This window comes from Neolamprologus multifasciatus, chromosome 10 (genome assembly GCF_963576455.1).
Source record: "Neolamprologus multifasciatus chromosome 10, fNeoMul1.2, whole genome shotgun sequence".
Classification (NCBI taxonomy): domain Eukaryota; kingdom Metazoa; phylum Chordata; class Actinopteri; order Cichliformes; family Cichlidae; genus Neolamprologus; species Neolamprologus multifasciatus.
The window spans coordinates 25,260,006-25,280,944 of NC_140448.1; the positions used below are offsets into that span (position 1 = coordinate 25,260,006).

The 20,939-nt window shown below is 38.1% G+C and overlaps 2 protein-coding genes across 3 annotated transcripts; both read left to right on the forward strand.

Moving 5' to 3' along the window:
• Positions 1 to 32: 32 nt before the first annotated feature.
• htr3b (5-hydroxytryptamine (serotonin) receptor 3B) lies at positions 33 to 9,115 on the forward strand. 2 transcript variants are annotated; one of them, XM_085173694.1, is made up of 10 exons: positions 33 to 132; positions 810 to 847; positions 1,505 to 1,668; positions 1,859 to 1,903; positions 2,045 to 2,154; positions 2,741 to 2,910; positions 4,283 to 4,440; positions 6,412 to 6,622; positions 7,205 to 7,414; positions 7,822 to 9,115. In XM_085173694.1, the coding sequence occupies exons 2-10, from the start codon at positions 814 to 816 to the stop codon at positions 8,085 to 8,087; spliced, it is 1,368 nt and encodes a 455-aa protein (XP_085029820.1). In that variant the 5' UTR covers positions 33 to 132; positions 810 to 813; the 3' UTR covers positions 8,088 to 9,115. The 2 variants fall into 2 exon arrangements, with proteins under 2 accessions (XP_085029820.1, XP_085029821.1); XM_085173695.1 differs by having other exon boundaries at positions 53 to 847.
• A 734-nt stretch (positions 9,116 to 9,849) lies between these two features.
• Positions 9,850 to 18,927, forward strand: htr3a (5-hydroxytryptamine (serotonin) receptor 3A). The gene is made up of 9 exons (XM_085173703.1): positions 9,850 to 11,136; positions 11,942 to 12,105; positions 12,371 to 12,415; positions 12,943 to 13,052; positions 13,145 to 13,314; positions 13,770 to 13,930; positions 15,894 to 16,104; positions 16,456 to 16,692; positions 16,833 to 18,927. The coding sequence occupies exons 1-9, from the start codon at positions 11,067 to 11,069 to the stop codon at positions 17,141 to 17,143; spliced, it is 1,479 nt and encodes a 492-aa protein (XP_085029829.1). The 5' UTR covers positions 9,850 to 11,066; the 3' UTR covers positions 17,144 to 18,927.
• The last annotated feature ends 2,012 nt before the right edge of the window (positions 18,928 to 20,939 follow it).

Here is a 20,939-nt window from a genome sequence, read left to right on the forward strand (position 1 = left end):
GCGACAGGCCAGCTGCGCGCGCTCACCTATCCAGACACGCGCGTGCCTTGGAGCGATCGCTAACTACAGTCAATGATCGCTAACTTAAAACCCGCGCGCACCCGTTACGTGATTGTCGGGACGTTTCCTCAGGTAATGAAATACTTCCAGTGTCTATGGCAGATTTATTATCCAACGTTAATGGCTTTACAGCAATTATGTAGCTAGTTTACAAAACGGTGACTTCCGCCTCTCTTACAGAAAAAAACAAAAACAAAACAAAACAATTTCCTCGTCTCTAAGAGCCTTATTGTCGTTTTTGTAATTGAATTACTGCTTTTCTTACTAGACACTAAATGTGATTGCAATATAAATGATATGCATTTATATCCATGGTATTACAGTCACGGCAATCTGTAATGTGAAATATTTTTATGCCTTGCATTTTATGGCTTTATTTTCCACTCTCTGGTTCGCAGAGATGTACAATTACCCATCAGTCCATACTTTAGTTCTTCTGTTAGATGCTTCCAGCACTTTTACAACACATACTTAAGTGTTTAGAATCATCCGAAGCTGTAAACTGGACTAAAAACACCTCCAGAGAGCTTTCTCTCTGGGGTGTTTCTATCACATGTATCACCTTACCCGGGTAGTGGAAAATCAATGACAACCAAAAAAATGTCTGCTCTACCCTGTTCATTGCTCCTCCCCTGCTGTCAGGATTGCTGCTGTTGAACTTATTTGATGAAACTGTGGATATTTCTACTTTAACAGGGCAATCATTTTGGGTATGACTCTTGGATAACACCTGTAATCTTGGTTTTTAGCTTGATGTCTCTCATTTGGCTGACGCTGCTGATCTCAGGTAAGATGCTCTTTTTGTAATTGATTGAGATGTCCACATGAATTCATTTAGATGCTTCGTCTTTGTGGCATTTCACATCAGAATGAAGCAGCTGTCACATGTCCTGATTTTTGTTTTGTTTTAATTGTTTGAGCCATTGCTTTGCTTATTGTATTTGGTCAGCAATACCAGACACATTCAGATGTTACGATAAATGCAGAGATAAAGAAAAGGTCACCTTGGCCGATGGTTATTATAAAGCATCCTCTTAACAATGTGTTTAAATCCATACAAATTTATTTTAAAAATGTGGATTTCCTTACATTATTCTCATCGCTTTACATTAAAGTGGCAAAATGAAGGGAATGCGGAACAATGAATGGCTCATGCAGCTCTCTACCTTTTTGCAAGACTTAATAAGTGATCCAGGAAATTCAAAGGGGACTTCTTGATACCCCCAGCTTATCCCAAAACTTAATTACCCGATTCTTTTTGTATATCAACAGATATTGAGTCTAGGCATGATATGGTATGATATCTTTTTTAGTAATCCACTGATGTAATAGTTTAAGCCTCAGATTTTCCTCTGCACCACTGTGTAGCAGAACACCGTTTTGTCCTTTGTGTCCTGTGAGTGTGAGTTGTTTGTCCAAGTGGTAATCTTTCTTTAATTTTCAGCCCATCTGGCTGAATGTGTGCCAGAGAAGCCAAAGAGGTCAGCTCTGAACCAGCTGACCAGGACCCTGCTGAGGAACTACAACTGCGGCGTTCGACCTGTTCACAATTGGACCACTCCTACTACTGTCTACATAGACCTGACACTACGGTCTGTCCTTGATGTGGTATGTTAGCTTTGAATGCTTTCTGCTGTGTTTGTATTGCTCCTAACATTTATGATATTGCATTTTATTCAGTATCACTTTTCATGCATTTCTATGTTGTTTACAAAGCAACTCAAACAGTAACCTTGGAAGAGTTAATATATAAGAAAAGTTTTAGAAATTGTGTTGAAACTCATTTTCTTTTCTTCAGGATGGAAAGACTCAGAGCATCACTACAAGTATTTGGTACAGACAGGTAAATAGCCTTTTTGTGCTTCCTTTTTGTTTCTTGCTACACAAGTTAAGAAAAAAAAGGCATTTTCAGTGTAATAAAATATATATCTTTATGGATAAAATATATTTTTAGTTTAGCTGAAAAATCCTTTGCTCTTTTCAGGTCTGGACAGATGAGTTCCTGGTTTGGGATCCAGACGAGTTTGAGGGTATCAAAGAGATCTCGCTGTCATCTGAAGCTATCTGGATACCTGATGTTATCATTAGTGAATTGTAAGAAAGTGTCTGCACAAACTTTCTTTCTTGTGTTCAGTGCAGTGTCCTTCAATTTTGCCCAAGTCTCAAACATGATTAAGTTTCTTAGATTTTAGTAACGTACCACAGATTCCTACTGATCTGATTGTTTTGTATTGTATTAAAGCAATAATACATCAATTGGTAACATGGTTTACATTTGCAGTACATTAAAATATTCACATATCTTTTAACATGGCAACGTTTTTTTAATTTAGTTGTAAACTGTTAGGAAATTACATCTTTCTGGTAACTGCTGATGTCATGTTTCTGTATTTGAAATTGGATTTTGGCATCCCAGAGGTAATCATAAAATAATCAGAATCACAATACTTTATTAATGGCAGAGGAAATTATGTACGTCTCAATCTCAGTCTAATCAAAATTAGGTTAGAATTCATGTTAAACATGAGCATTTATAGGTGCTGGTTTAGCATGTCCCCATTCATGGGGCATGGTGCACGAAACAGCCACTTTAGTTATGGATCAGCTCAACAAAAGGTGAGCCTGTCTTGATGTTCATATCTCACCTGTTCTCCCCTCTTTCTCCTCATATCCATTCCAGTCTGGACGAAGGGAAGTCCCCTCCAATCCCCTACGTTTACGTCAACTCTTCTGGCTCAGTAAAGAACAAACGGCCCATACAGGCAGTGCTAGCTTGCACTCTCGAGATGTATGCCTTTCCATTTGACAAGCAGAACTGCAGCCTCACCTTCCGAAGTTTGTTGCACTCAGGTCTGTAAAATCAGCCCACGTTTACAGCAGGAGAGTACAGTTTTCATACCTGTGGTGGAGACTTTCACCAGCTTTAAGTAGAGAAATTCAGTCAGAATGACTTCACTTGCTGTATCTGCCTAATCTCAAAAACAAGAGCGTTTTTATTGTTTTTTATTGTGCAAGAGAAGACAGGATGTGACGAGATATATGAGTGTGTGTAGGTGTGTGTGTGTGTGTGTTGTGTGTTATAGGGGCTGCTGTGTGGAAGTATGGGGCTCTATTCAGTCCAAAAGCCTATGTTAGTGAGGGAGGGAGACAAAGAAATAAAATAATAATAAAAATAAAGAAATTAGAAATTTTTTTTATTTAGTATCACATAAATTGAACTTTTGTTTTTTATAATTTCAGAATCAGAAAACCTTAATTATGTGGTCACAGTTGCTCGAAGAAAGTAAGAACAGTAACTAAGTAAAATAAATTAAATGTTACAATATATTACAAAGTTAAAAAAATCTAACCAAAAGCTCTAATGAATTCATCCCAGTTTACATCTGTTACTAGAATCATAGATATCTATTGCTGCATAAAGTTCAACAAAACACACTTAAATTGTCTTATTCTTCTAATTCAATTCAATTCAATTCAGTTCAATTCAATTTTATTTATATAGCGTCAAATCACAACAGTCTCCTCAAGGCGCTTTATATTGTAGAGTAGACCCTACAATAATACATACAGAGAAAAAAACCCCAACAATCATATGACCCCCTATGAGCAAGCACTTTGGCAACAGTGGGAAGGAAGAACTCCCTTTTAACAGGAAGAAACCTCCAGCAGAACCAGGCTCAGGGAGGGGCGGGGCCATCTGCTGTGACCGGTTGGGGTGAGAGAAGGAAGATGGGATGAAAGACTATGGTGATCCACTAAAGCAGTAAACAGTCGAACTGTAGAAGCTGTACAGCTAATGTTTTGTATTTTCAGCTAGTGTTCTTTCATATGCCTTTGCAACCATCAGTTATCATTGCCTTGTAAACGACATAGCTTCAGCCCTGTGATAAAATCTGAACCATCTCTAGGACAACTGATGAAAGTCTTCAATCGATAAAGACAGTGAGTGAAATGCTGAGCTTATTTTATTCCGTATTTGCAGTGTTTATCATGCCATTCAGCTGTAGAGTTTGCCACAGCTGACAGATGACATGTAGATATGACAATGCACCTTGCTTAAAAATCTGTGGATAGTAGAAGGAAAACTGAATAATTTGAAACTGATTTGTCTGCCACTGTGAGACAAAGGTGACAACACAGTACAAGGAGATCGCAGATACACACTACGCTCACTGTTGTTTCTTCTGCCATCTTTTATTCTTCATTATCTCTCCCTCTGCAGTGCAAGAAATAAACTTGGCCCTGTTGAGGAATGAAAACACCACTGCTAATGATAGAAAGCAGTTCATGAATGATGGAGAATGGGAACTGCTGTCCATTCCTTCACGCTACCGTCTGAGTCAACAAAACGAAACTGAATATGCCTACATCCAGTTTAACGTACGTGACTTAGCGTACTTAGCGTACATTCATCACATTTACTGTTATTGTGAGTAATTTAAATGAAACTGGTTATCTTATAAATCTAACAGCACTCAAATACTAATATTTCTGGTGTTTGATAGATTATTACTTAAGAGGTGTAAACGCTCTGTAACAAGTGAGAGAGTAACTGTGCCGTGATGGCTCTGATTGCTAGTCGATGGTGAGCTTTAAACTGTAGTTCTCTGCGGGTTACACCCTGAAGCGTTGCGGTGGAATTGTAAAGTGTAAAGCAATTGGCTGCGACCTTCATGGATTGAGCTAGAGAGCTAATGCCAAATGATGAGGCTGAGGCTGTTTCTGGCAAGTAAAGAGACAGATAGAGAGAGAGAAGCTGATAGACAGGGGAGGGTGAGCAACCATAATGAGACTGTCTCAGTGGCTGCCTGATCAATGGACTTCTTGTTAGCGGGGAGCAAAATGGCCCCATAGCCCATTGCAGGTGGAGAGCAGGGAGGGCTGCTAGTTATCCAGCTCAAAGAGCCAAGGGTTTTTTTTGTAATGGAGCATTTCATGGCTCACTGGGATATTGTTACACTGTGACAGAGTTGTTGCGTGCAATAGATATTTTATATAAAAACGTCTGACTTCTGAGAAAATGTTGCTTTTCACAAGCTGGAGAAAGTAACAGAGCAACATTCAGCTGCTATTAATAACCCAAATACTTGAACATGAACAAACAAATCTACACACATTCAGAATCGAAATCTATAGCCTGAGAAGACCTGATTCTCTATTCATCGAAATGAAAAGTCAAAGTGAAATCCAAACATATTCATTCCAGTTTGGAAGTAAAAAAATGCACTAAAGTATTCATAGTGATGCCTATTCATGCCTTGGAACACAAGCTTATTTAACAGTGGGCCACTTGATGTCACTGCACACTGCTATATTGTTGTTACATAAATAATAATGGTTTGGCTCTTTTTATCTCTCGTTGATGACTGGGGCCCATTTCATGAATTTGGCAATTGGGGTCCACTACTTTCACACTAATTTTCTCACTTTTAACTGATCTGAAGAAATGAAAACCTTGAATCCTATGCCCGAACATGGGAAAGGACTGTCAGACTTGCAAATTTATATTTAATTTGCGAGTGATGATAACTTGGGATGCCAGCAATTTTTGCAATCTGTACCAGAGTAGTGCTCATAAATCACTCTGTGAAGCAGGCTGTAGCTTGACAAATCGAGACAAGCTGAGTGATAGACGTGTTTGTAGACAGCTGATATTCTGCAGAGAACGATGGAAAATGACTTTGAGAGAGAGTGTCCTAGATGTGATGAATAAGACACTCCTGTGATTACATATCATATGTGCTATGAATGCTAACAAAGTTTAACGAGTGCAGTGTAAACAGAAGTTACTTCGGGGACTCATTCTCTCAGAGAGAGTAATGAAAGGCTCCCTCACAGCAGCAGCTAGTGAAACATCAGTTAGCTGGTAATTATTATCAGGGATGGTTTCAACTTGTTATGACGGGAAACTTTCTAACAGAATTATGTTTAGCTTTTCATTAATCACCATCACGGCAGCTCAGACACATGAACACACTAGAGAGGGATTTAATGGTGGTTTTTCAGGATTTGTGGTTATCAAAATCTGACATAATTGAATTTTAGATTATTACTTGTACTCAACACACAAGTTCACTCGTGTTATCACACAGGAGCCAACAGGCAGCGGTGGTTAGGACTGTTACCACACAGCAAGAAGTCCCTGGGTTAAAATCCACCATCTGGCTGGGGTCTTTCTGTGTGGAGTTTGTATGTTCTCACCATGTTTATGTGGGTTCTAACAAATATTCCATGGTTATATTTAAAAGTGACTCCAAAATTAGGTGTGTGAACTGTCAAGACTTGTGGATATTATCTATGTCTGTCTTCTGTCCTTCATACCTCAGCTCACTGGCCTCATCTTTTATTCAGGTGTTGATTCGTCGGCGCCCCCTGCTGTACGTGGTAGGACTCCTCATCCCGAGCATCTTCCTCATGTTGGTAGATGTGATGAGCTTCTACCTGCCTCTGAACAGCGGTACACGCATCACCTTTAAGATCAGCATACTGCTCGGCTACACCGTCTTCAGAGTCAACATGACAGATGAACTGCCTGTTACTGCTGTCAGAACTTCACTCATTGGTGGGATTTTAAAGACACACATATGTAAAGCAAACAACCTATATCCTGTTTTTTATTCTGTAACTGAAGCCAGAAAGGTTAATATAAAATAAATTCCAATGTGCACTGTCTGCAAAACATTAATTTGTAGAATGACAATAGTATGTCTAGTAGTACTGGGGGAATACAAGAGGAAAAACAAGTGGAGCCTAATTGAAGAAGCAGAATCTGAAATACCTTAATTAAATTATGAAGCTCTGAGTGCTCCCCACATTTAATTTTACACACAGTAATTTATCTGGGGAGGCTGCAAACCTGCTCTGCCTTAAATAGAGTGCTCCATGAAAAACCTATAAAGAGTAAGGGTAATGTTAAACCATAGAAAAGATCACTCTTAGACTAAATACCCCAAGACTGGCAGTGTGTCACAATATGAAGGCAGTTTGAGGCAGAATCAGACTGTGAGCATGGAAATAGGTGTCTGGGCAATCAGTAAAGCTTTATTGTAAATATCGGTTATAGTTTGGATTTTATGTAACTAGACACTTTGTAAGTGTTTCTATATTCTCCACCGAGTTTCTGAACTATGCAATCTCCATTTAGGGGTATTCTTTGTGGTGTGCATGGCCCTGCTGATGCTCAGTCTGATCAAGTCTATACTGGTTGTGAAGCTGCTTCACTACAGTGAGAAGGAGGTCAAGGAAATGTCAGTGTCTGCCTGCCTGCTGGACAAGTACGGCTCAGCTGGTCATGTCTTTACTGAGAGTGCTTTAACTTCCATCAAAACCCTCGACCACATAAACCCGTCTGGAGGTAAACTTTAAGACTCGTTTTCCCAAATGTGTTATTGGCAGCGGATATAAGAGTACATTTTTTATTTTTTTTTACTTTGCTTCAGCAAAATTGAAAACAACATCATGAGTCATGGGAGGAAAAACACTTAAACGGGAGCCAAGGCACATCTTATCTGTGGGAAAATTTAAGCTCTAAAAATAGGAATAGAAATACACACTGTGCCAAAGCGTATGGAAACTCTTTTTGAAAGTAGGACAAAAATGCATTAGCGGAATAGTTGAGGGAGGAATAGCAGCAGGGTGGCACAGTGGGCCAAGTCAATGGGGCTATTATACAGGATATAAAGCTGGTAAAGGATATAAACTGTCTCCTACTCCATAAATATATATTCATTACTTACATTGTAACGTTTTTTTTTTTCTTAGACTACGAGCTTGAAAACTCACTAGATGAGGATCTGCTGTCCCTGAATGAGATCCAGGATACTCCCACTGGGCTGGAGTGGCTCCTCCGAGAGCTGGTTTCCCTCCGTCTAGCTTTTTCCCAGGAGGACAGCGAGTCTTCAGCTCAGAGTGAATGGCTGGCCCTCTGCTCTAAGCTCGACTGCTTCCTGTTTCGCCTTTATCTGCTGGTTCTGGGCTTGTATACTGGAACGCTGCTGCTGCTCTGGGTCAACTGGAGCTTTGCTTGACTTAACTGCACATTTAAAAACAGTTCTTGCCTATGTCCACTGTACTTGCAGAGATAAATACTGCACTGTTGCTGTGTATAGAATAAACCTGATTTCAATAAAAATATAGGCTACTTCAAGAAGTGCTCATATATATATTTAACCTAAAAAACACTGGTTACAATACACTTTATTTGTATATCACTGTTTTTGACACAGCGCTTTAAAATGATGATTATATGTTGCAATGTGGCTGTTTTTTTGACTGTTTTTAGTTTTAATCACAGTTTTGGACCTTTGGGATCTAAGAACAGGATGTGGTCAAAACAACAGTTTATTCAGATTATATAAATTATTAAAAAAACGATGTTTATTACTGACAGATTGAGTAATGCCTTTTAAATAGCCAGTACAAATATTTGGCAAAACTGCAAAAAGTACACTTGAAGTCTTCTGGAGCAATAGCTACTCTTTAAATATGCTGCTCGCGTAACCGCCACCGCTCTAGCCATCGTAGCACTGTATCATCATTCTGACAAAGACATTATTGTATCGGCTCTCTTATTATGTTTCCCGGCAGTGAAGATTTACTCAGAGATACTGTACAATAAAGTAGCTCTCAGGAGAAAATTCTCACTTCCAGTGTGATGCTATGATATTGTATTCATACTTTAATCTCCATCCTACTGCCACAAAATGGATCAGTGAAAACCTTTCAGAGCTCAGCTGCTGTGTCTCTACTCCCTGGTGGTTTCCTAATAGTCCTAATAAGAATATCAAATGTGCACAGAAAACTTGCCAGTGTAACGATCAATATTAATGTAGTTTTGACGGTATCAGCAACCTCTTTTTTCCAGTGTATCTGGTTACACGATGTTATGCAACACATCTGAAAATAAATCTTTCATCATTGCTTTGTTAGTGTCTCTATGAGGCTTCCAGTGGCTGTTTAAGATGTCTGCATTCGCTTTGTTTTGGATATAAATGTAATCTGTAGATGTTTGTGCCTGTTTTTTTTTTTTAAATAAAAATAATAACCACAAAAAGAACGTGATTATTTTGCAAAGATAAAACATGACAGAAGAAGCAACAAAAGCTTTTGTGAGGCAAAGGAACGATGGATCCTGCCTTTCTGAAATACACATGATTACAGACTTAGTATGCATCCATTTAGAGAGACAGCTACAAGCCCTCAAAGGCTTTGCTGCTCATATTCATTATTTCTGAAACCCGGAGAGCAGGCGAGTGAAAAAGTAGGCCACAAAACCTTTCTTTAGGAAATTTCACATGAATGAAACTAAAGAGTTGTTACAACCCTCCATGGCTTAGAGCTAAAGGTTCAATCCAAATCAAACCTAGGTTTTTTTTGTTTGAATTGCAATCTGAATTTGAAAACGACTTACATTATATGAGTCAAAAACCAAAACTTTCAGTATTTTAGATATGGTCAGTGTGAAAGTGAACTACAATATCGTCCTCTTTCAAGGTGCAGTTAAGATCAGGGGCTAAACATGTGGCACAGAGGCCAGAATTTTACGATTTTAGGATTAGGCTTAAAACTTTCCTTTTTGCTAAAGCATATAGTTAAGGCTGGATCAGGTGACCCTGAAATCTCCCTTAGTTATGCTGCAATAGGTTTAGGCTGCTGGGGGATTCCCATGCATTGAGTATTTCTTCTTCAGTCAGCTTTCTCATCCACTATGTGTTAACAGACCTCTTTGCATTGAATCACACTTGTTATTAATCTCTGTCTCTCTTCCTTCTCTCACCACAACTAGTCGCGGCAGATGGCTCCGCCCCTCCCTGAGCCTGGTTCTGCTGGAGGTTTCTTCCTGTTAAAAGGGAGTTTTTCCTTCCCACTGTTGCCAAAGTGCTTGCTCATAAGGGGTCACATGATTGTTGGGTTTTTCTCTGTATGTATTATTGTGGGGTCTACCTTACAATATAAAGTGCCTTGAGGCTACTGTTGTTGTGATTTGGCGCTATATAAATAAAATTGAAATAAACTGAATAGAACTGGCCTGCCAAAGAGCCCAGTTCACCTTGTTACTTTGCAAAGGCTAACAGTTGCAAATGATTCATTAATCATTTTAATTTTTTAATAAGGTATACCACTATTCCTTGTATAGCCATGAAAATGTATTGAAAGTAAATAGTATTTCTAGATCCTGATAAATTGCAACATACTACTGTTGTTTAAATTCAAAAGCACTGAAAATGTGAAGCTTACGTGCATTTGTGGACTTCACTGTTGTCTGGAAATTGTACAGCAAGTGTAATGACAGTAGACTCAGTAGTAATAGGGATGATGGAGCATTTTGAAGGCAGGTCCAGCAAAGATTATTTCAGTGATGTAAAGATAACTGGGCTGTATGCGGCACATAATCAGTTTACTCATAGTAAGTACTGTAGATAGAGCAATCCTGGCCACGAACATTTGCAGTATAGTATGCTCTGAGGTGTGAATTTCATAAACAAAATATTATGCCCTTTCCTTAAAAGTTAATGGGCATATTTACCAAACAAAATGTACCCTGATGTAAAACTGAGGACAGCTGAAAACTGGCTAATAAAAATTCACACCGCCACGCTCCTTTTTAATTGTTTTTAAGGCATTAATTGCTGACACTTTGAGACTAAAATGAGATGACAATCTTGCCTAATGGTTTCTTAATTGGTAAACATTGTAACATACTGGCCTGGGATCGTATTATTGAATTAAATAACTTCTCAGACATGACATATGATCCAGTCGCAGAACTCTGGCTCCATTTATCTGAGCGAGCTGCTGCTTTATTGAACAAGGAGTGGTGTCAGAGCAGACAGATACACCCTCATGAGTGGAGTGACACTAACAAGGTTTTGATAGTGGATGTGAGCGAAGCCATGCATATAGTGGATGGATGTGGAGGATATAGGTGCCAGGCATCCTGAGGCCTTTCATCAGAGCGACAGGCAGACTTCAGCAGCAACAAGAGAAAACACAGGTGAACTAGCAGCATGAGATTCTCATCAGCCTGGACAGCACTCTGCTTCCTTCTGATTAATGAAGCCTCAAAAGAATGCACAGGTACACCAAAGTATTTAATTTTATTGTTAACCTAAGCCAGTTTTGGGCCTTGGGTTCACCAAATATCAGGGAAAATATTAATGATAGTTTAAAATGGTATTAGCTTTCCTGTGTAATATTTTTGCTAGTCTTCATTTGACTTTCTAGTCCAATCTTAGCTGTTTTATTTTAGTCACATCTGTCTGGTAACAAATTAAGTGTTTTTGCAAAAAGTTGAATCTTAATAATGAATCTTAGTAACTAATAATTAGATCTATCTATCATTTAAATTAAATAAAATTAAAGTGTCTCAAACAAAGAAAGAAATATTGCTGAAACAGCTGACATTAATTGTACATATAAAAGCTAAAGGATATATGTTGAGAAATAAAAAAAGCAGTGAACACTTAAAGTACTGTTATATTTGTGGTGAAATACGGTATGGAACTTCAAAACATTTATGCTCTGAATGCTTGGAAATGTAGCTTTTTGATTAAATATACGTGACATGTAGCTGTTATCTGTCATCTGAAACAAGAAATGCATATTTCTTATGAAATACATTTAGTTTAAAATATTCAGTGCATTTAATATTCATAATGATTTCCTTCTAATTATTTTTGATGAATTCCATTTTTATTTTTATTGAAGTTGACCACAGATGCAACCGATCTTATTACACATTTGTTTGTTATTTGTGATTTTAACTATTTCTTTAACGGCCTATGTGCGCATGTGTGTGCATATATTATTATATATATATTATATTAGTGTGTCTATTAGATTTTTTATGGGTTTTTCAAATTTTCACTGTAACTTTTTTCAGCAAAGAAACTGGGCAGCAGCACTGGAAGATTTGCCAATGCCACCTTAGTGCGACTGGCAGAATTTTTGAGTGTCGGTTATAAGAAAGGAGTGAGACCAGTGAAAGACTGGAACACCCCTACTAATGTGGAAATTGACCTCATGGTATACTCTATCCTTAATGTGGTGAGTTATGCTGTCTACAAAGCAATTACTATTTTCTGTGTGTTATATTTTTTTTTAAAGAAATCATCATTAAGTACACAATGTGTCATAATTATGCATACATGAGCATGCACAAATACACAGTCATTTTGTAAAACTGAATCTAAATTATTGCTTTCACATGTTAGGATTTTTTTAAAAAAACCCATAGAAGCACCAATGTAACGCGGACCATATACCATTTTTTGTTTCCCCCCTGATTTCTCTGTTTTGTTTTGTATTAAAGGATGAGAAGAATCAGGTGTTAACAACATACGTCTGGTACAGACAGGTAAGAAAAATAAAAAATCTTGATGTATATTGTTTGCTTACTTTATCTATAATTGTGGTATTATTAATTTATCACATATTTTATCTATTTGACATGGCAAATATGTGGTTACTCAACAATAAGTTTTAGTATTCACATTAATGCCATTTAAAACAAAAAACTTTCAGTTGTGATTGATTTTTTTCCCTCTTTGAAACCATTACATTTTCTCATGGGGCTGTGTAAGTGCCATAAACACAGACAAACAAACCAAGTGTTTGCTTGTCTTTGTTTGGACAAATTACTAAATCAATAAATATGCCATTAAAAGACACAAAGTATTATCTATAAAATTTAGACATTAGTCAACTTATAAAGTGCTACATGAAATATGTTTGCTTTAACTTACATCTGTATTTGCTTTTCTTTGTATTCCTTTGTGTTCACTTAATAATGACACCACACTCAGTCCATATTTTCTGACATAATGCAATTTAAAAAAATCTTTACATTCTGTTTGGTTCTTTCTGCACTCCTGAATATTTCAGTCATGGAAAGATGAGTTCCTGGTGTGGGATTCACAGGACTTTGATGGAGTCAAAAAAATTTCCATACCCACGGCTAATGTTTGGGTTCCTGACATCCTCATCAATGAGTTGTAAGATTATGCTATTACTAGTTCTAACAGACAGACCCTCTTGCATTTCTGTTACAATGATTAAAACTGTTATTTCTGTCTGTGACCTGCAGTGTAGACGTGGGGAAGTCTCCAGACATTCCTTACGTTTATGTCACAGATGATGGAGTTGTGCGCAACTACAAGCCCATCCAGGTTGTCACAGCTTGCACTCTCAATATCTACAACTTCCCATTTGATGTACAGAATTGCAGCCTGACCTTCCAAAGCTGGCTCCATACCAGTAAGATATTTCACTGAGCTATTAATTTATCATTAAATAACAGTCATTCTTACAATTTTGTTTTTCTAAAAACATTTTTATTATATGACATTTAAATGAACATTTTATTATTTTTATTCCTAAAAGTATTCTCATGTATAAGAATGCTAACAAGCCTCTAACAAGCCAAACGTACATTTTAGATTAGAAGTATTTGTGAATGCTTTAAAAAAATGCAATGAATAGTTCATATTTATCAATTACCTGCATGCAAATTGAACTAAACAGAAAAAAGAGCTAAATCCAATCAATGTCTTTGAAGCAGCACCACTTCTTGTAAGTCTTGGCTAGAACAACTGCTCTGTTTGATGAATCCATCAACTCTCTCCCGCTGGGAGAGAGCACAGAGGTAGGTGGAGGCTGACGTGTTGTCATGGCTGTTTCACGCTGCTCCCAATATTGTGTTCGATTTGTAGTTGATGACATCAACATCACCCTGATGCGAGAGCCCGAGGAACTCAGTAAAGACAAGAGTGTCTTCATGAACCAAGGAGAGTGGGAGTTACTTCATGTACTATCCAAATATAAGAACTTCAGTGTGGACAAAGAAGAGTATTACGCTGAAATGAAATTTCATGTGAGTGTAAAGATTTACTAAGTTGTATAGAGCATACAAAAACTCAGAACCAATGTAATATGTCAAGATAGAGAAACAGTGAAAAAAATAGACCGACCAAAAATAAAAAATAGATATAAGAATTTCAGCTTCAATTTAAGGGGTTTATCAGAAGTACTGAATTAACTCTTTAGAAATTCAAGCATTTTTATACAAAGTCCCTCATTTTTGGAAGTTCAAAAGTAACCGGACAACCCCGATGTTAAACAAAAGAATTGTTTTTATGATGAAATTCTTTGCACTCACTGACTGCCTGAAGTCCATGGCCATCATCTTTTTCCTCCAGCAATTAAGGACTATCCCATTTTTCTGCTTTGAAAAACTTGTGAGGTGCTTTTGCAGGTTGTTTTGCATCACCAACCATTTGCTCTGTGAAACGCTGTCAGGCTGGCAGGATTTGGTGGAATCTAGGAAAGTATAACCCTTTGCACTTCAGAATTCATCCTGATACTTTTATCAGCAGTTGAGTCATTACTAAACACCAGTGACCTGTCTCTATTGAAAGCCATGTTTGACAGATGATGCATTACATTTCTTTTCCAGTCAGTCTGTTACAAGTGAATCCTGGTTCCATGATTTGGATTTCTTTTCCAGAGCTGTGCAGGCTCCTTTAGATCTTTAGAAAAGTCTAATCTGGCCTTCTTGTTTTTGAGTGGAACAAGTGGTTTGCACGTTGTCGTAAACTGCATTTACGATGATAAAACCATCTCTCAATTGGAGACTTTGATCATGATACACATACCTTCTTGAGAGTGCTCTTGGATTAGCAAGGTGTTGTGAAGTTGTTTTTCTTAACCATGGAAATAATTCTGTGATCATCTACTTTAGTTATCTTTTGTGGTCTTTCAGACCTTTTGGTGTTGATGAACTACAGTGAATTCATTATTTTTAAGCACAGATCAAACTGTCGCAAAAACCACTAAAAAGGCTTTTGCTATCTCTCTGATAGGTTTATTTTCATTTTCCAACCAGATGATGGTCTTGTTTACTTGCACAGACATCTCTTGGATGTCTCTTGAACAGGCACCAAATGCAAGTTCAGTACTTGGAATTGAAAAAAGACAGGCATCACCTGATCGTGAAATGTTGTCAAGCCAATTCTCTTTGAACCTGTGAAAATAGGGGACTGTGGATAAAAATTGGTATAATTCCTAAACAACTAATGCAACACTTTTGCTAAACCTCTTGAATTTAAAAAGTCTTCACTTTAATAAAATTATCAGTGTTTTATTTCAAATCCACTGCAGTGGTCCCGAGAGGTAAAATTACAATTGTTCAAATACTTCCAAATAACTTTGGACCTGACTATGTATTCATCATCATGCTTTATAGTCAGGGGTGCACATAAGTGGTCCACAGGTGCGCATTCGCTGTCAAAATAAAAGACGCGCACCAGATAAGAAGTTGCAACGTGCGTTTGAGATAAGATTTTAGGACATACATTTGTTTATAACTCTTAAAGATGTCGAAGAAGCAAGCTCCTTTAAGCAATTACTTTGGTGTTCCTCCACCTCCAAAGAAATGTCAGAAGGAGTCTGAACCGCAAAAGAAGCGCGTATTCCCGTAAAAGTGGTTGCGCGTCTTTTATTTTGACAGCGAACGCGCACCTGTGGACCACTTATGTGCACCCCTGTTTATAGGTCACTAGTTAATGTTCTTACTATGATTTACAGTGAAAGCTGAAAGGTCGTTTTTAAAAATCATTTTACCTTGTGTGTATTTTTCCTCATTGCCTGTGGTACAATTGCTCAAAATCTATTCCCAGGTAATAACACTGTTGATAAACGGCTTATACCAACAAGAAACAAGAAACATGTTCCCATCTGTTCCCCAGATTCCCAGTTTCTATGAAAAGAAATGCTAAACATGTCCTCCCTCATTTGATAGCACACATTTTAACTTGACTCTAAACTAAATCTCCCAGGTGGTGATCCGACGGCGACCATTATTCTACACCGTGAACCTGCTGCTGCCCAGCATCTTCTTAATGGTGATGGACATTGTGGGTTTCTATCTGCCACCAGACAGTGGAGAGAGAGTTTCATTCAAGATCACTTTGCTGCTGGGCTACTCTGTCTTCCTCATCATTGTGTCTGACACTCTGCCTGCCACTGCCATAGGAACCCCGCTAATTGGTGACTAGAATCAATTATGCTCACTGGCAGTTTGTATTCAAATGAGCATTTTCTGTGACTATGTAGAGATGAGTTTAAAATATTTTGCCTGAAGGCAGTCTTACTTTTCTTTAAATGTATGGGTAAACAAAACAGAGAAAAATATGTCAGGGGAGATCAACACCATGAACAGCTATTGGTTTGTAGTAAAGCATGCAGTGACAGATGGCTGAGGGCAAAACATCACCTGAGCTGAAAACTATCCCAGGATGGATTGGGTGTCAGGCCACATCCTTTCACCATTTACCATACTACCCTTTATCATTTATATACTACGATTTATTTATTTTTTTAATCTTATCTGTCCTACAGGTGTGTACTTTGTGGTTTGCATGGCCCTCCTAGTAATCAGCCTAACAGAAACTGTACTGATTGTACGTTTGGTCCACAAACAAGACCTGCAGCCCCCTGTGCCCCAGTGGCTGAAGTATCTGGTGTTGGAAAGAGCTCCAGTCCTTTTCTGCATCCACAAAAAGCACCGGCTATGTTCCAGACTTTCCTCTCAGTCCACTGACATGGAGAACTACAAGGAAAACAACTATGGAACTGGTAGGTACAGAAGAAAACAAGTAAAGTGGCTAATATAATTCATAATCGCACTTAAATAATGCAGAAAATAAGGAAAAATCCCTAAATGCTTTTAAGCTTTACGCTGTAAATAATCCTGCAACTCCAATCAAACCCTACAGCCCCGTGCTCACTCCACCACACCTGCGAAATCGGCCGAAAGCTCAGCCAGCATGAGAGAGAAGGCGGACTGCTTGGACTGCACCTGACTCCAGCTAAGGACAACGTCCCACCTCTCATGGACAACATCCTGCAAGAGGTGACAACGATACGTCACTTCCTAGAGAAGAGGGACAAGTGCCGTGAAATTGCCAAGGAGTGGCTCCAGGTTGGCTATGTGCTTGACGTGCTGCTCTTCAGAGTCTACTTGGTGGCCGTGGTGGCCTACAGCATCACCCTGGGCACACTGTGGTCTGTTTGGCAGGCCGCCTAAGTTATAGCACTGTACTGCTGTGGGCACAAGCTCGAAAGCAGGAAATCAAGAATGCCAGAGTTAGTCGGTCTGTGCCACATGTAGCTCATAGGATACATTAAGGCACTCACATAGCAACTGGATATGAAACAATACAAATAGTCCCACACACATGAAAATGCAACTATTATCCATCATTATGAGGGATTACAAAAAATGAGAAGCAAGAACAGAAGCATGTGACTGAGATCTGCAAGACAAACATGAAAATACAGCATAAAATGCAGGTAAATATCGTATAAAACCCAGACGAATATAGCAAAAGTGCTGTGACAAACCAGGAGATACACATGAAAAAAGTAAAATTGGTCAAAGTGGTGACATTAAGGTTGTTATCGCAGATGTTGCTGTGTCAAATTTGAACTCAAGTAGTCTACAGACGTTGTTGGGTTAAGTGGTGAGTGGTAGGCTCTGGGAGCAGAAGATATATGTGAGAAATTAAAGTGCTTAACATGCATAGAAGAAAAGTGCTATGTAAATGCAAGTCCAAATATCCAGCATGTGTGTTATCTGTACATTAATTTATATTAGTGAGGCAAGAATTGCATTTTTTTAACTGCTTTGCATACGAGTGATGTTGTTTGTTTATTTCGTTTCTTTTTTGGACAGAAGACTGTTGATTATTTTCATGCTTCAAAGCATGAGAAATATGTGAAATCTATTGAATTCTTTTTATTACACACTTTCTGGTGTTTTTGTGCCATCAAGAGATGATATATAATTATATACAATGAAAAAAACACAATGTCTGTATAATTATACACTGAAAAAATGTAGAATGTTAAAAAAAATGTAAAATGCATAATGTTCATTTACAACCAGTTAAAAATAGCACTGGTTAGTCATCAAATAAAAGAAGTAAAAAAAAAGAAGAAAAAAAGCAGTCGTTGCTTTTTATAGAAGTCCATGTGTGCCACAGTATTTCATTAAAAATACATAGTCATATAAAACATAAAATCAAACAAAGCAAATGATAAAAACTACATTTATAAGAGCTTCCATTTATGTAATGGTGTGTAAAATGAAGTTTTTTTTAAAGATATGTACACCTGGACACTATGAAATGAAAAATGACTTCCATAGTTTAGGTTTCGGAAGCTGCATTTTTCCACTCTACTAAAAATATAACGCTGAAGGTCAGAGTTTTAAAAAATCGTAACAGAGAAAACCACACCTTTTCATAGAATTGATCACAAAAGAATCATAATCAAAGCAACTGAAGCTGTAACGTGCCTTGCAAATGAACCCACAGATATTAGACAAACACACTCACACACAGTACAGTAAGTGTCACATGTGACGTGCAGTTTATAACAAAATAGACTTTTTAGCTTTTTTTCTGCCTGCAGTCCACCACAGCTGCCAGAGGATGGCACCATGTACAATAACATCAGTTTCCCTCAATAGCAGTGAGTCACTGAAGGTCTGATGTGCATATTATCAGTGGCGCGCATAGATGCTTCTTATCAGTTTTAGTGCACCCAGAGAATTTTTAGAGTAATAGCAGAGGGGGAATACATTTGCGATATTCACTGCCATCTTTTTCTCTAGTATGATTAAATGATTGTGTAAGTTAGACTAAATGCATTTTGTGGATTTTTTCCCCCACTTTCATGTTCCACAATTTGGACAATGTCACGTTAAAGGTTAATTAAATCAGTTTACACGACCTATCAGTCTGTTCGACTTGTAGCTCTTTGTGCAAAAACACAATGCAAATGAGATGAATGACACTATATAAGGTCTCCTCCCTAGCCCCATCACAATTGCATGCTAAAAGAAGAATAATCATTTTAAAGTATAGCTCGTCCTTAGTTTTGTTTTTCTCTCAGGAAAATGGGAAATAGGTACAGCAACATACAAACATACATGGAAATAAAGTACACAAAAAGAGTTTGTACAATTCCAATAACCTCGAATGTTAACATTGGTAATGACTACTTTTATTCTTCAGTACATGCCTTAAGTAGTCCTCAGGAATAGTTCCCTGGGCTTCTTGAAGGATATTTAAAGCTCTGCTTCGGGTGTTGGCTGTCTTTTGTTCTGTTCTCTGTCAAGATGATCCCACACTGCTTCAGTAATGCTGACATCTAGTTACTGGGGAGGCCAATCTATGACTGGCAGTGTTCTGTTGTGTGTTTTTCTCTACGGGTATGCTTTTTCTGCACTGGCAGTTTTAGGAACCGTTTCTTTTTAGGTAAGTGTTAAGTGGCTTAAAAAACAAGCAAAGCATTGCTCTGGTCAGGTACAAGGACTGGACTGAAAGTGACTGAAAAAGCAATCAGAAAGCCTGAAGAACTATTGCTCATGACCACTTTAAAAATGAAAAGGAGGTGTGTCTCTTTGGAAGCAAAATTTAAAGGAATAAGGGATCTCTTAAGTCCTAAGACTTGCTTAAGCTTCTATTTTATCTCTGAGCAATAAACTGTGCAACTTAAGGTATGTGCTATGTAAAATGTACTGCGATGATAACATCATATCTGATTGAAATGGGAAACAGGGGATTCTCACACTCATTTGTGGTAGGAGTGCCAGGAAAAGCTCTAACATATATCAACTTAGCTTCCTCTTAAATCATTGACCGATGACTGGGGTTAAGTCTGAACTGTTTACGTCTTTGCTGACAAGATTTCAGATTCAGATTTCAATGGCGTGGTTCATGTGGTTGATTTAAAAACAGTCTGGTTGAGTAAGCGATTAATAGTTGGAATTAAACCATCATTAATCCTCCCTTCACCACCAAACAGGGAACCTTGTCAAAGATCAGCACTCAAACCTGATTCTGTAAAACAAAGCCCCTACACTGTTCTTTCTACCATCCTGACAAACCATTCACTTACCGCTGCCCTTTCCTTCCCCATGCCCCAAAATAACATGAAAGTCACATCAAAGTCCAACAAATCTGCTCACAGTTAGTTTTTGGCCTCATTTCCTGTTTTTGTTTTCTCCCAAAAAAACAAGAAAAGAAGAAAAAATCAAATGGGAAAAACTACACTAATCTGCAATGTGTTTTGGATGTAATACTTTGGAGTGTTCTGCATAAATGAACAGGGAAACTGGAGAGCTGCCTCATTAGTTTCCAACACGCTGAAGTCAAGATCTGATCTCGTGTGCCAGAGAGAGGAAATGAGCAAATATAGGAGGATTATTGGGAAATATTGGAGACACTTTTGATGTGACACTGTATTTATTTGTTGGACACACACAGCCGGGCTTGCCTTCTCTAGTTTTATTGGGCATAAAATTCTGGGAACCACACAGAACTGACAATGGATGTTTATTACCCCAGCTATAAGCGGCGATGACATTAACTACAAACACACAACACTGCAAGCATTTACAAAATATACTCCATATATATTATGCGCTGCACAGAAATGCACACTCAGGCAGGATGATTATACTGATGTCAGAACACCTCATTGTTAGTACATTTAATTGCTGACTGTAGCAATGAAAGGACAGTTAGAGGGATGTCTTTTGCTTTTTCCTATCCTGCCTGTGTGATGTGAATGCAACATTTAAGCCTCACCAGCACTGAGGATGAAATTTCAAAGCTTGCTCTGAGTATCATGGTACAGAAAAGACCCTCAAATCAGGGAAGTCAAAGGATTTTCTTCTCAGGAAACATACATTTTCTCAGCAAATGTTGTACAATCCACCTATTCAGTGCTGTGTTTTGTTTGGAAAGGGTAGCATGTGGAGAATTTAGCCTGATGATGGCACTGGGAAAAAAATGTCAGGCCACATGAATCAT

Bases quoted from the DNA above. Each gene is read 5' to 3' on its own strand.
- htr3b (XM_085173694.1), top strand. From the start codon at position 814: ATGTCTCTCATTTGGCTGACGCTGCTGATCTCAG. The intron at 2,155-2,740 runs GTAAGAAAGTGT...TATCCATTCCAG, and splicing joins GATGTTATCATTAGTGAATT to TCTGGACGAAGGGAAGTCCC. The intron at 4,441-6,411 runs GTACGTGACTTA...TCTTTTATTCAG, and splicing joins ATGCCTACATCCAGTTTAAC to GTGTTGATTCGTCGGCGCCC.
- htr3a (XM_085173703.1), top strand. From the start codon at position 11,067: ATGAGATTCTCATCAGCCTGGACAGCACTCTGCTTCCTTCTGATTAAT. The intron at 12,106-12,370 runs GTGAGTTATGCT...TTTGTATTAAAG, and splicing joins TATACTCTATCCTTAATGTG to GATGAGAAGAATCAGGTGTT. The intron at 13,053-13,144 runs GTAAGATTATGC...TGTGACCTGCAG, and splicing joins GACATCCTCATCAATGAGTT to TGTAGACGTGGGGAAGTCTC.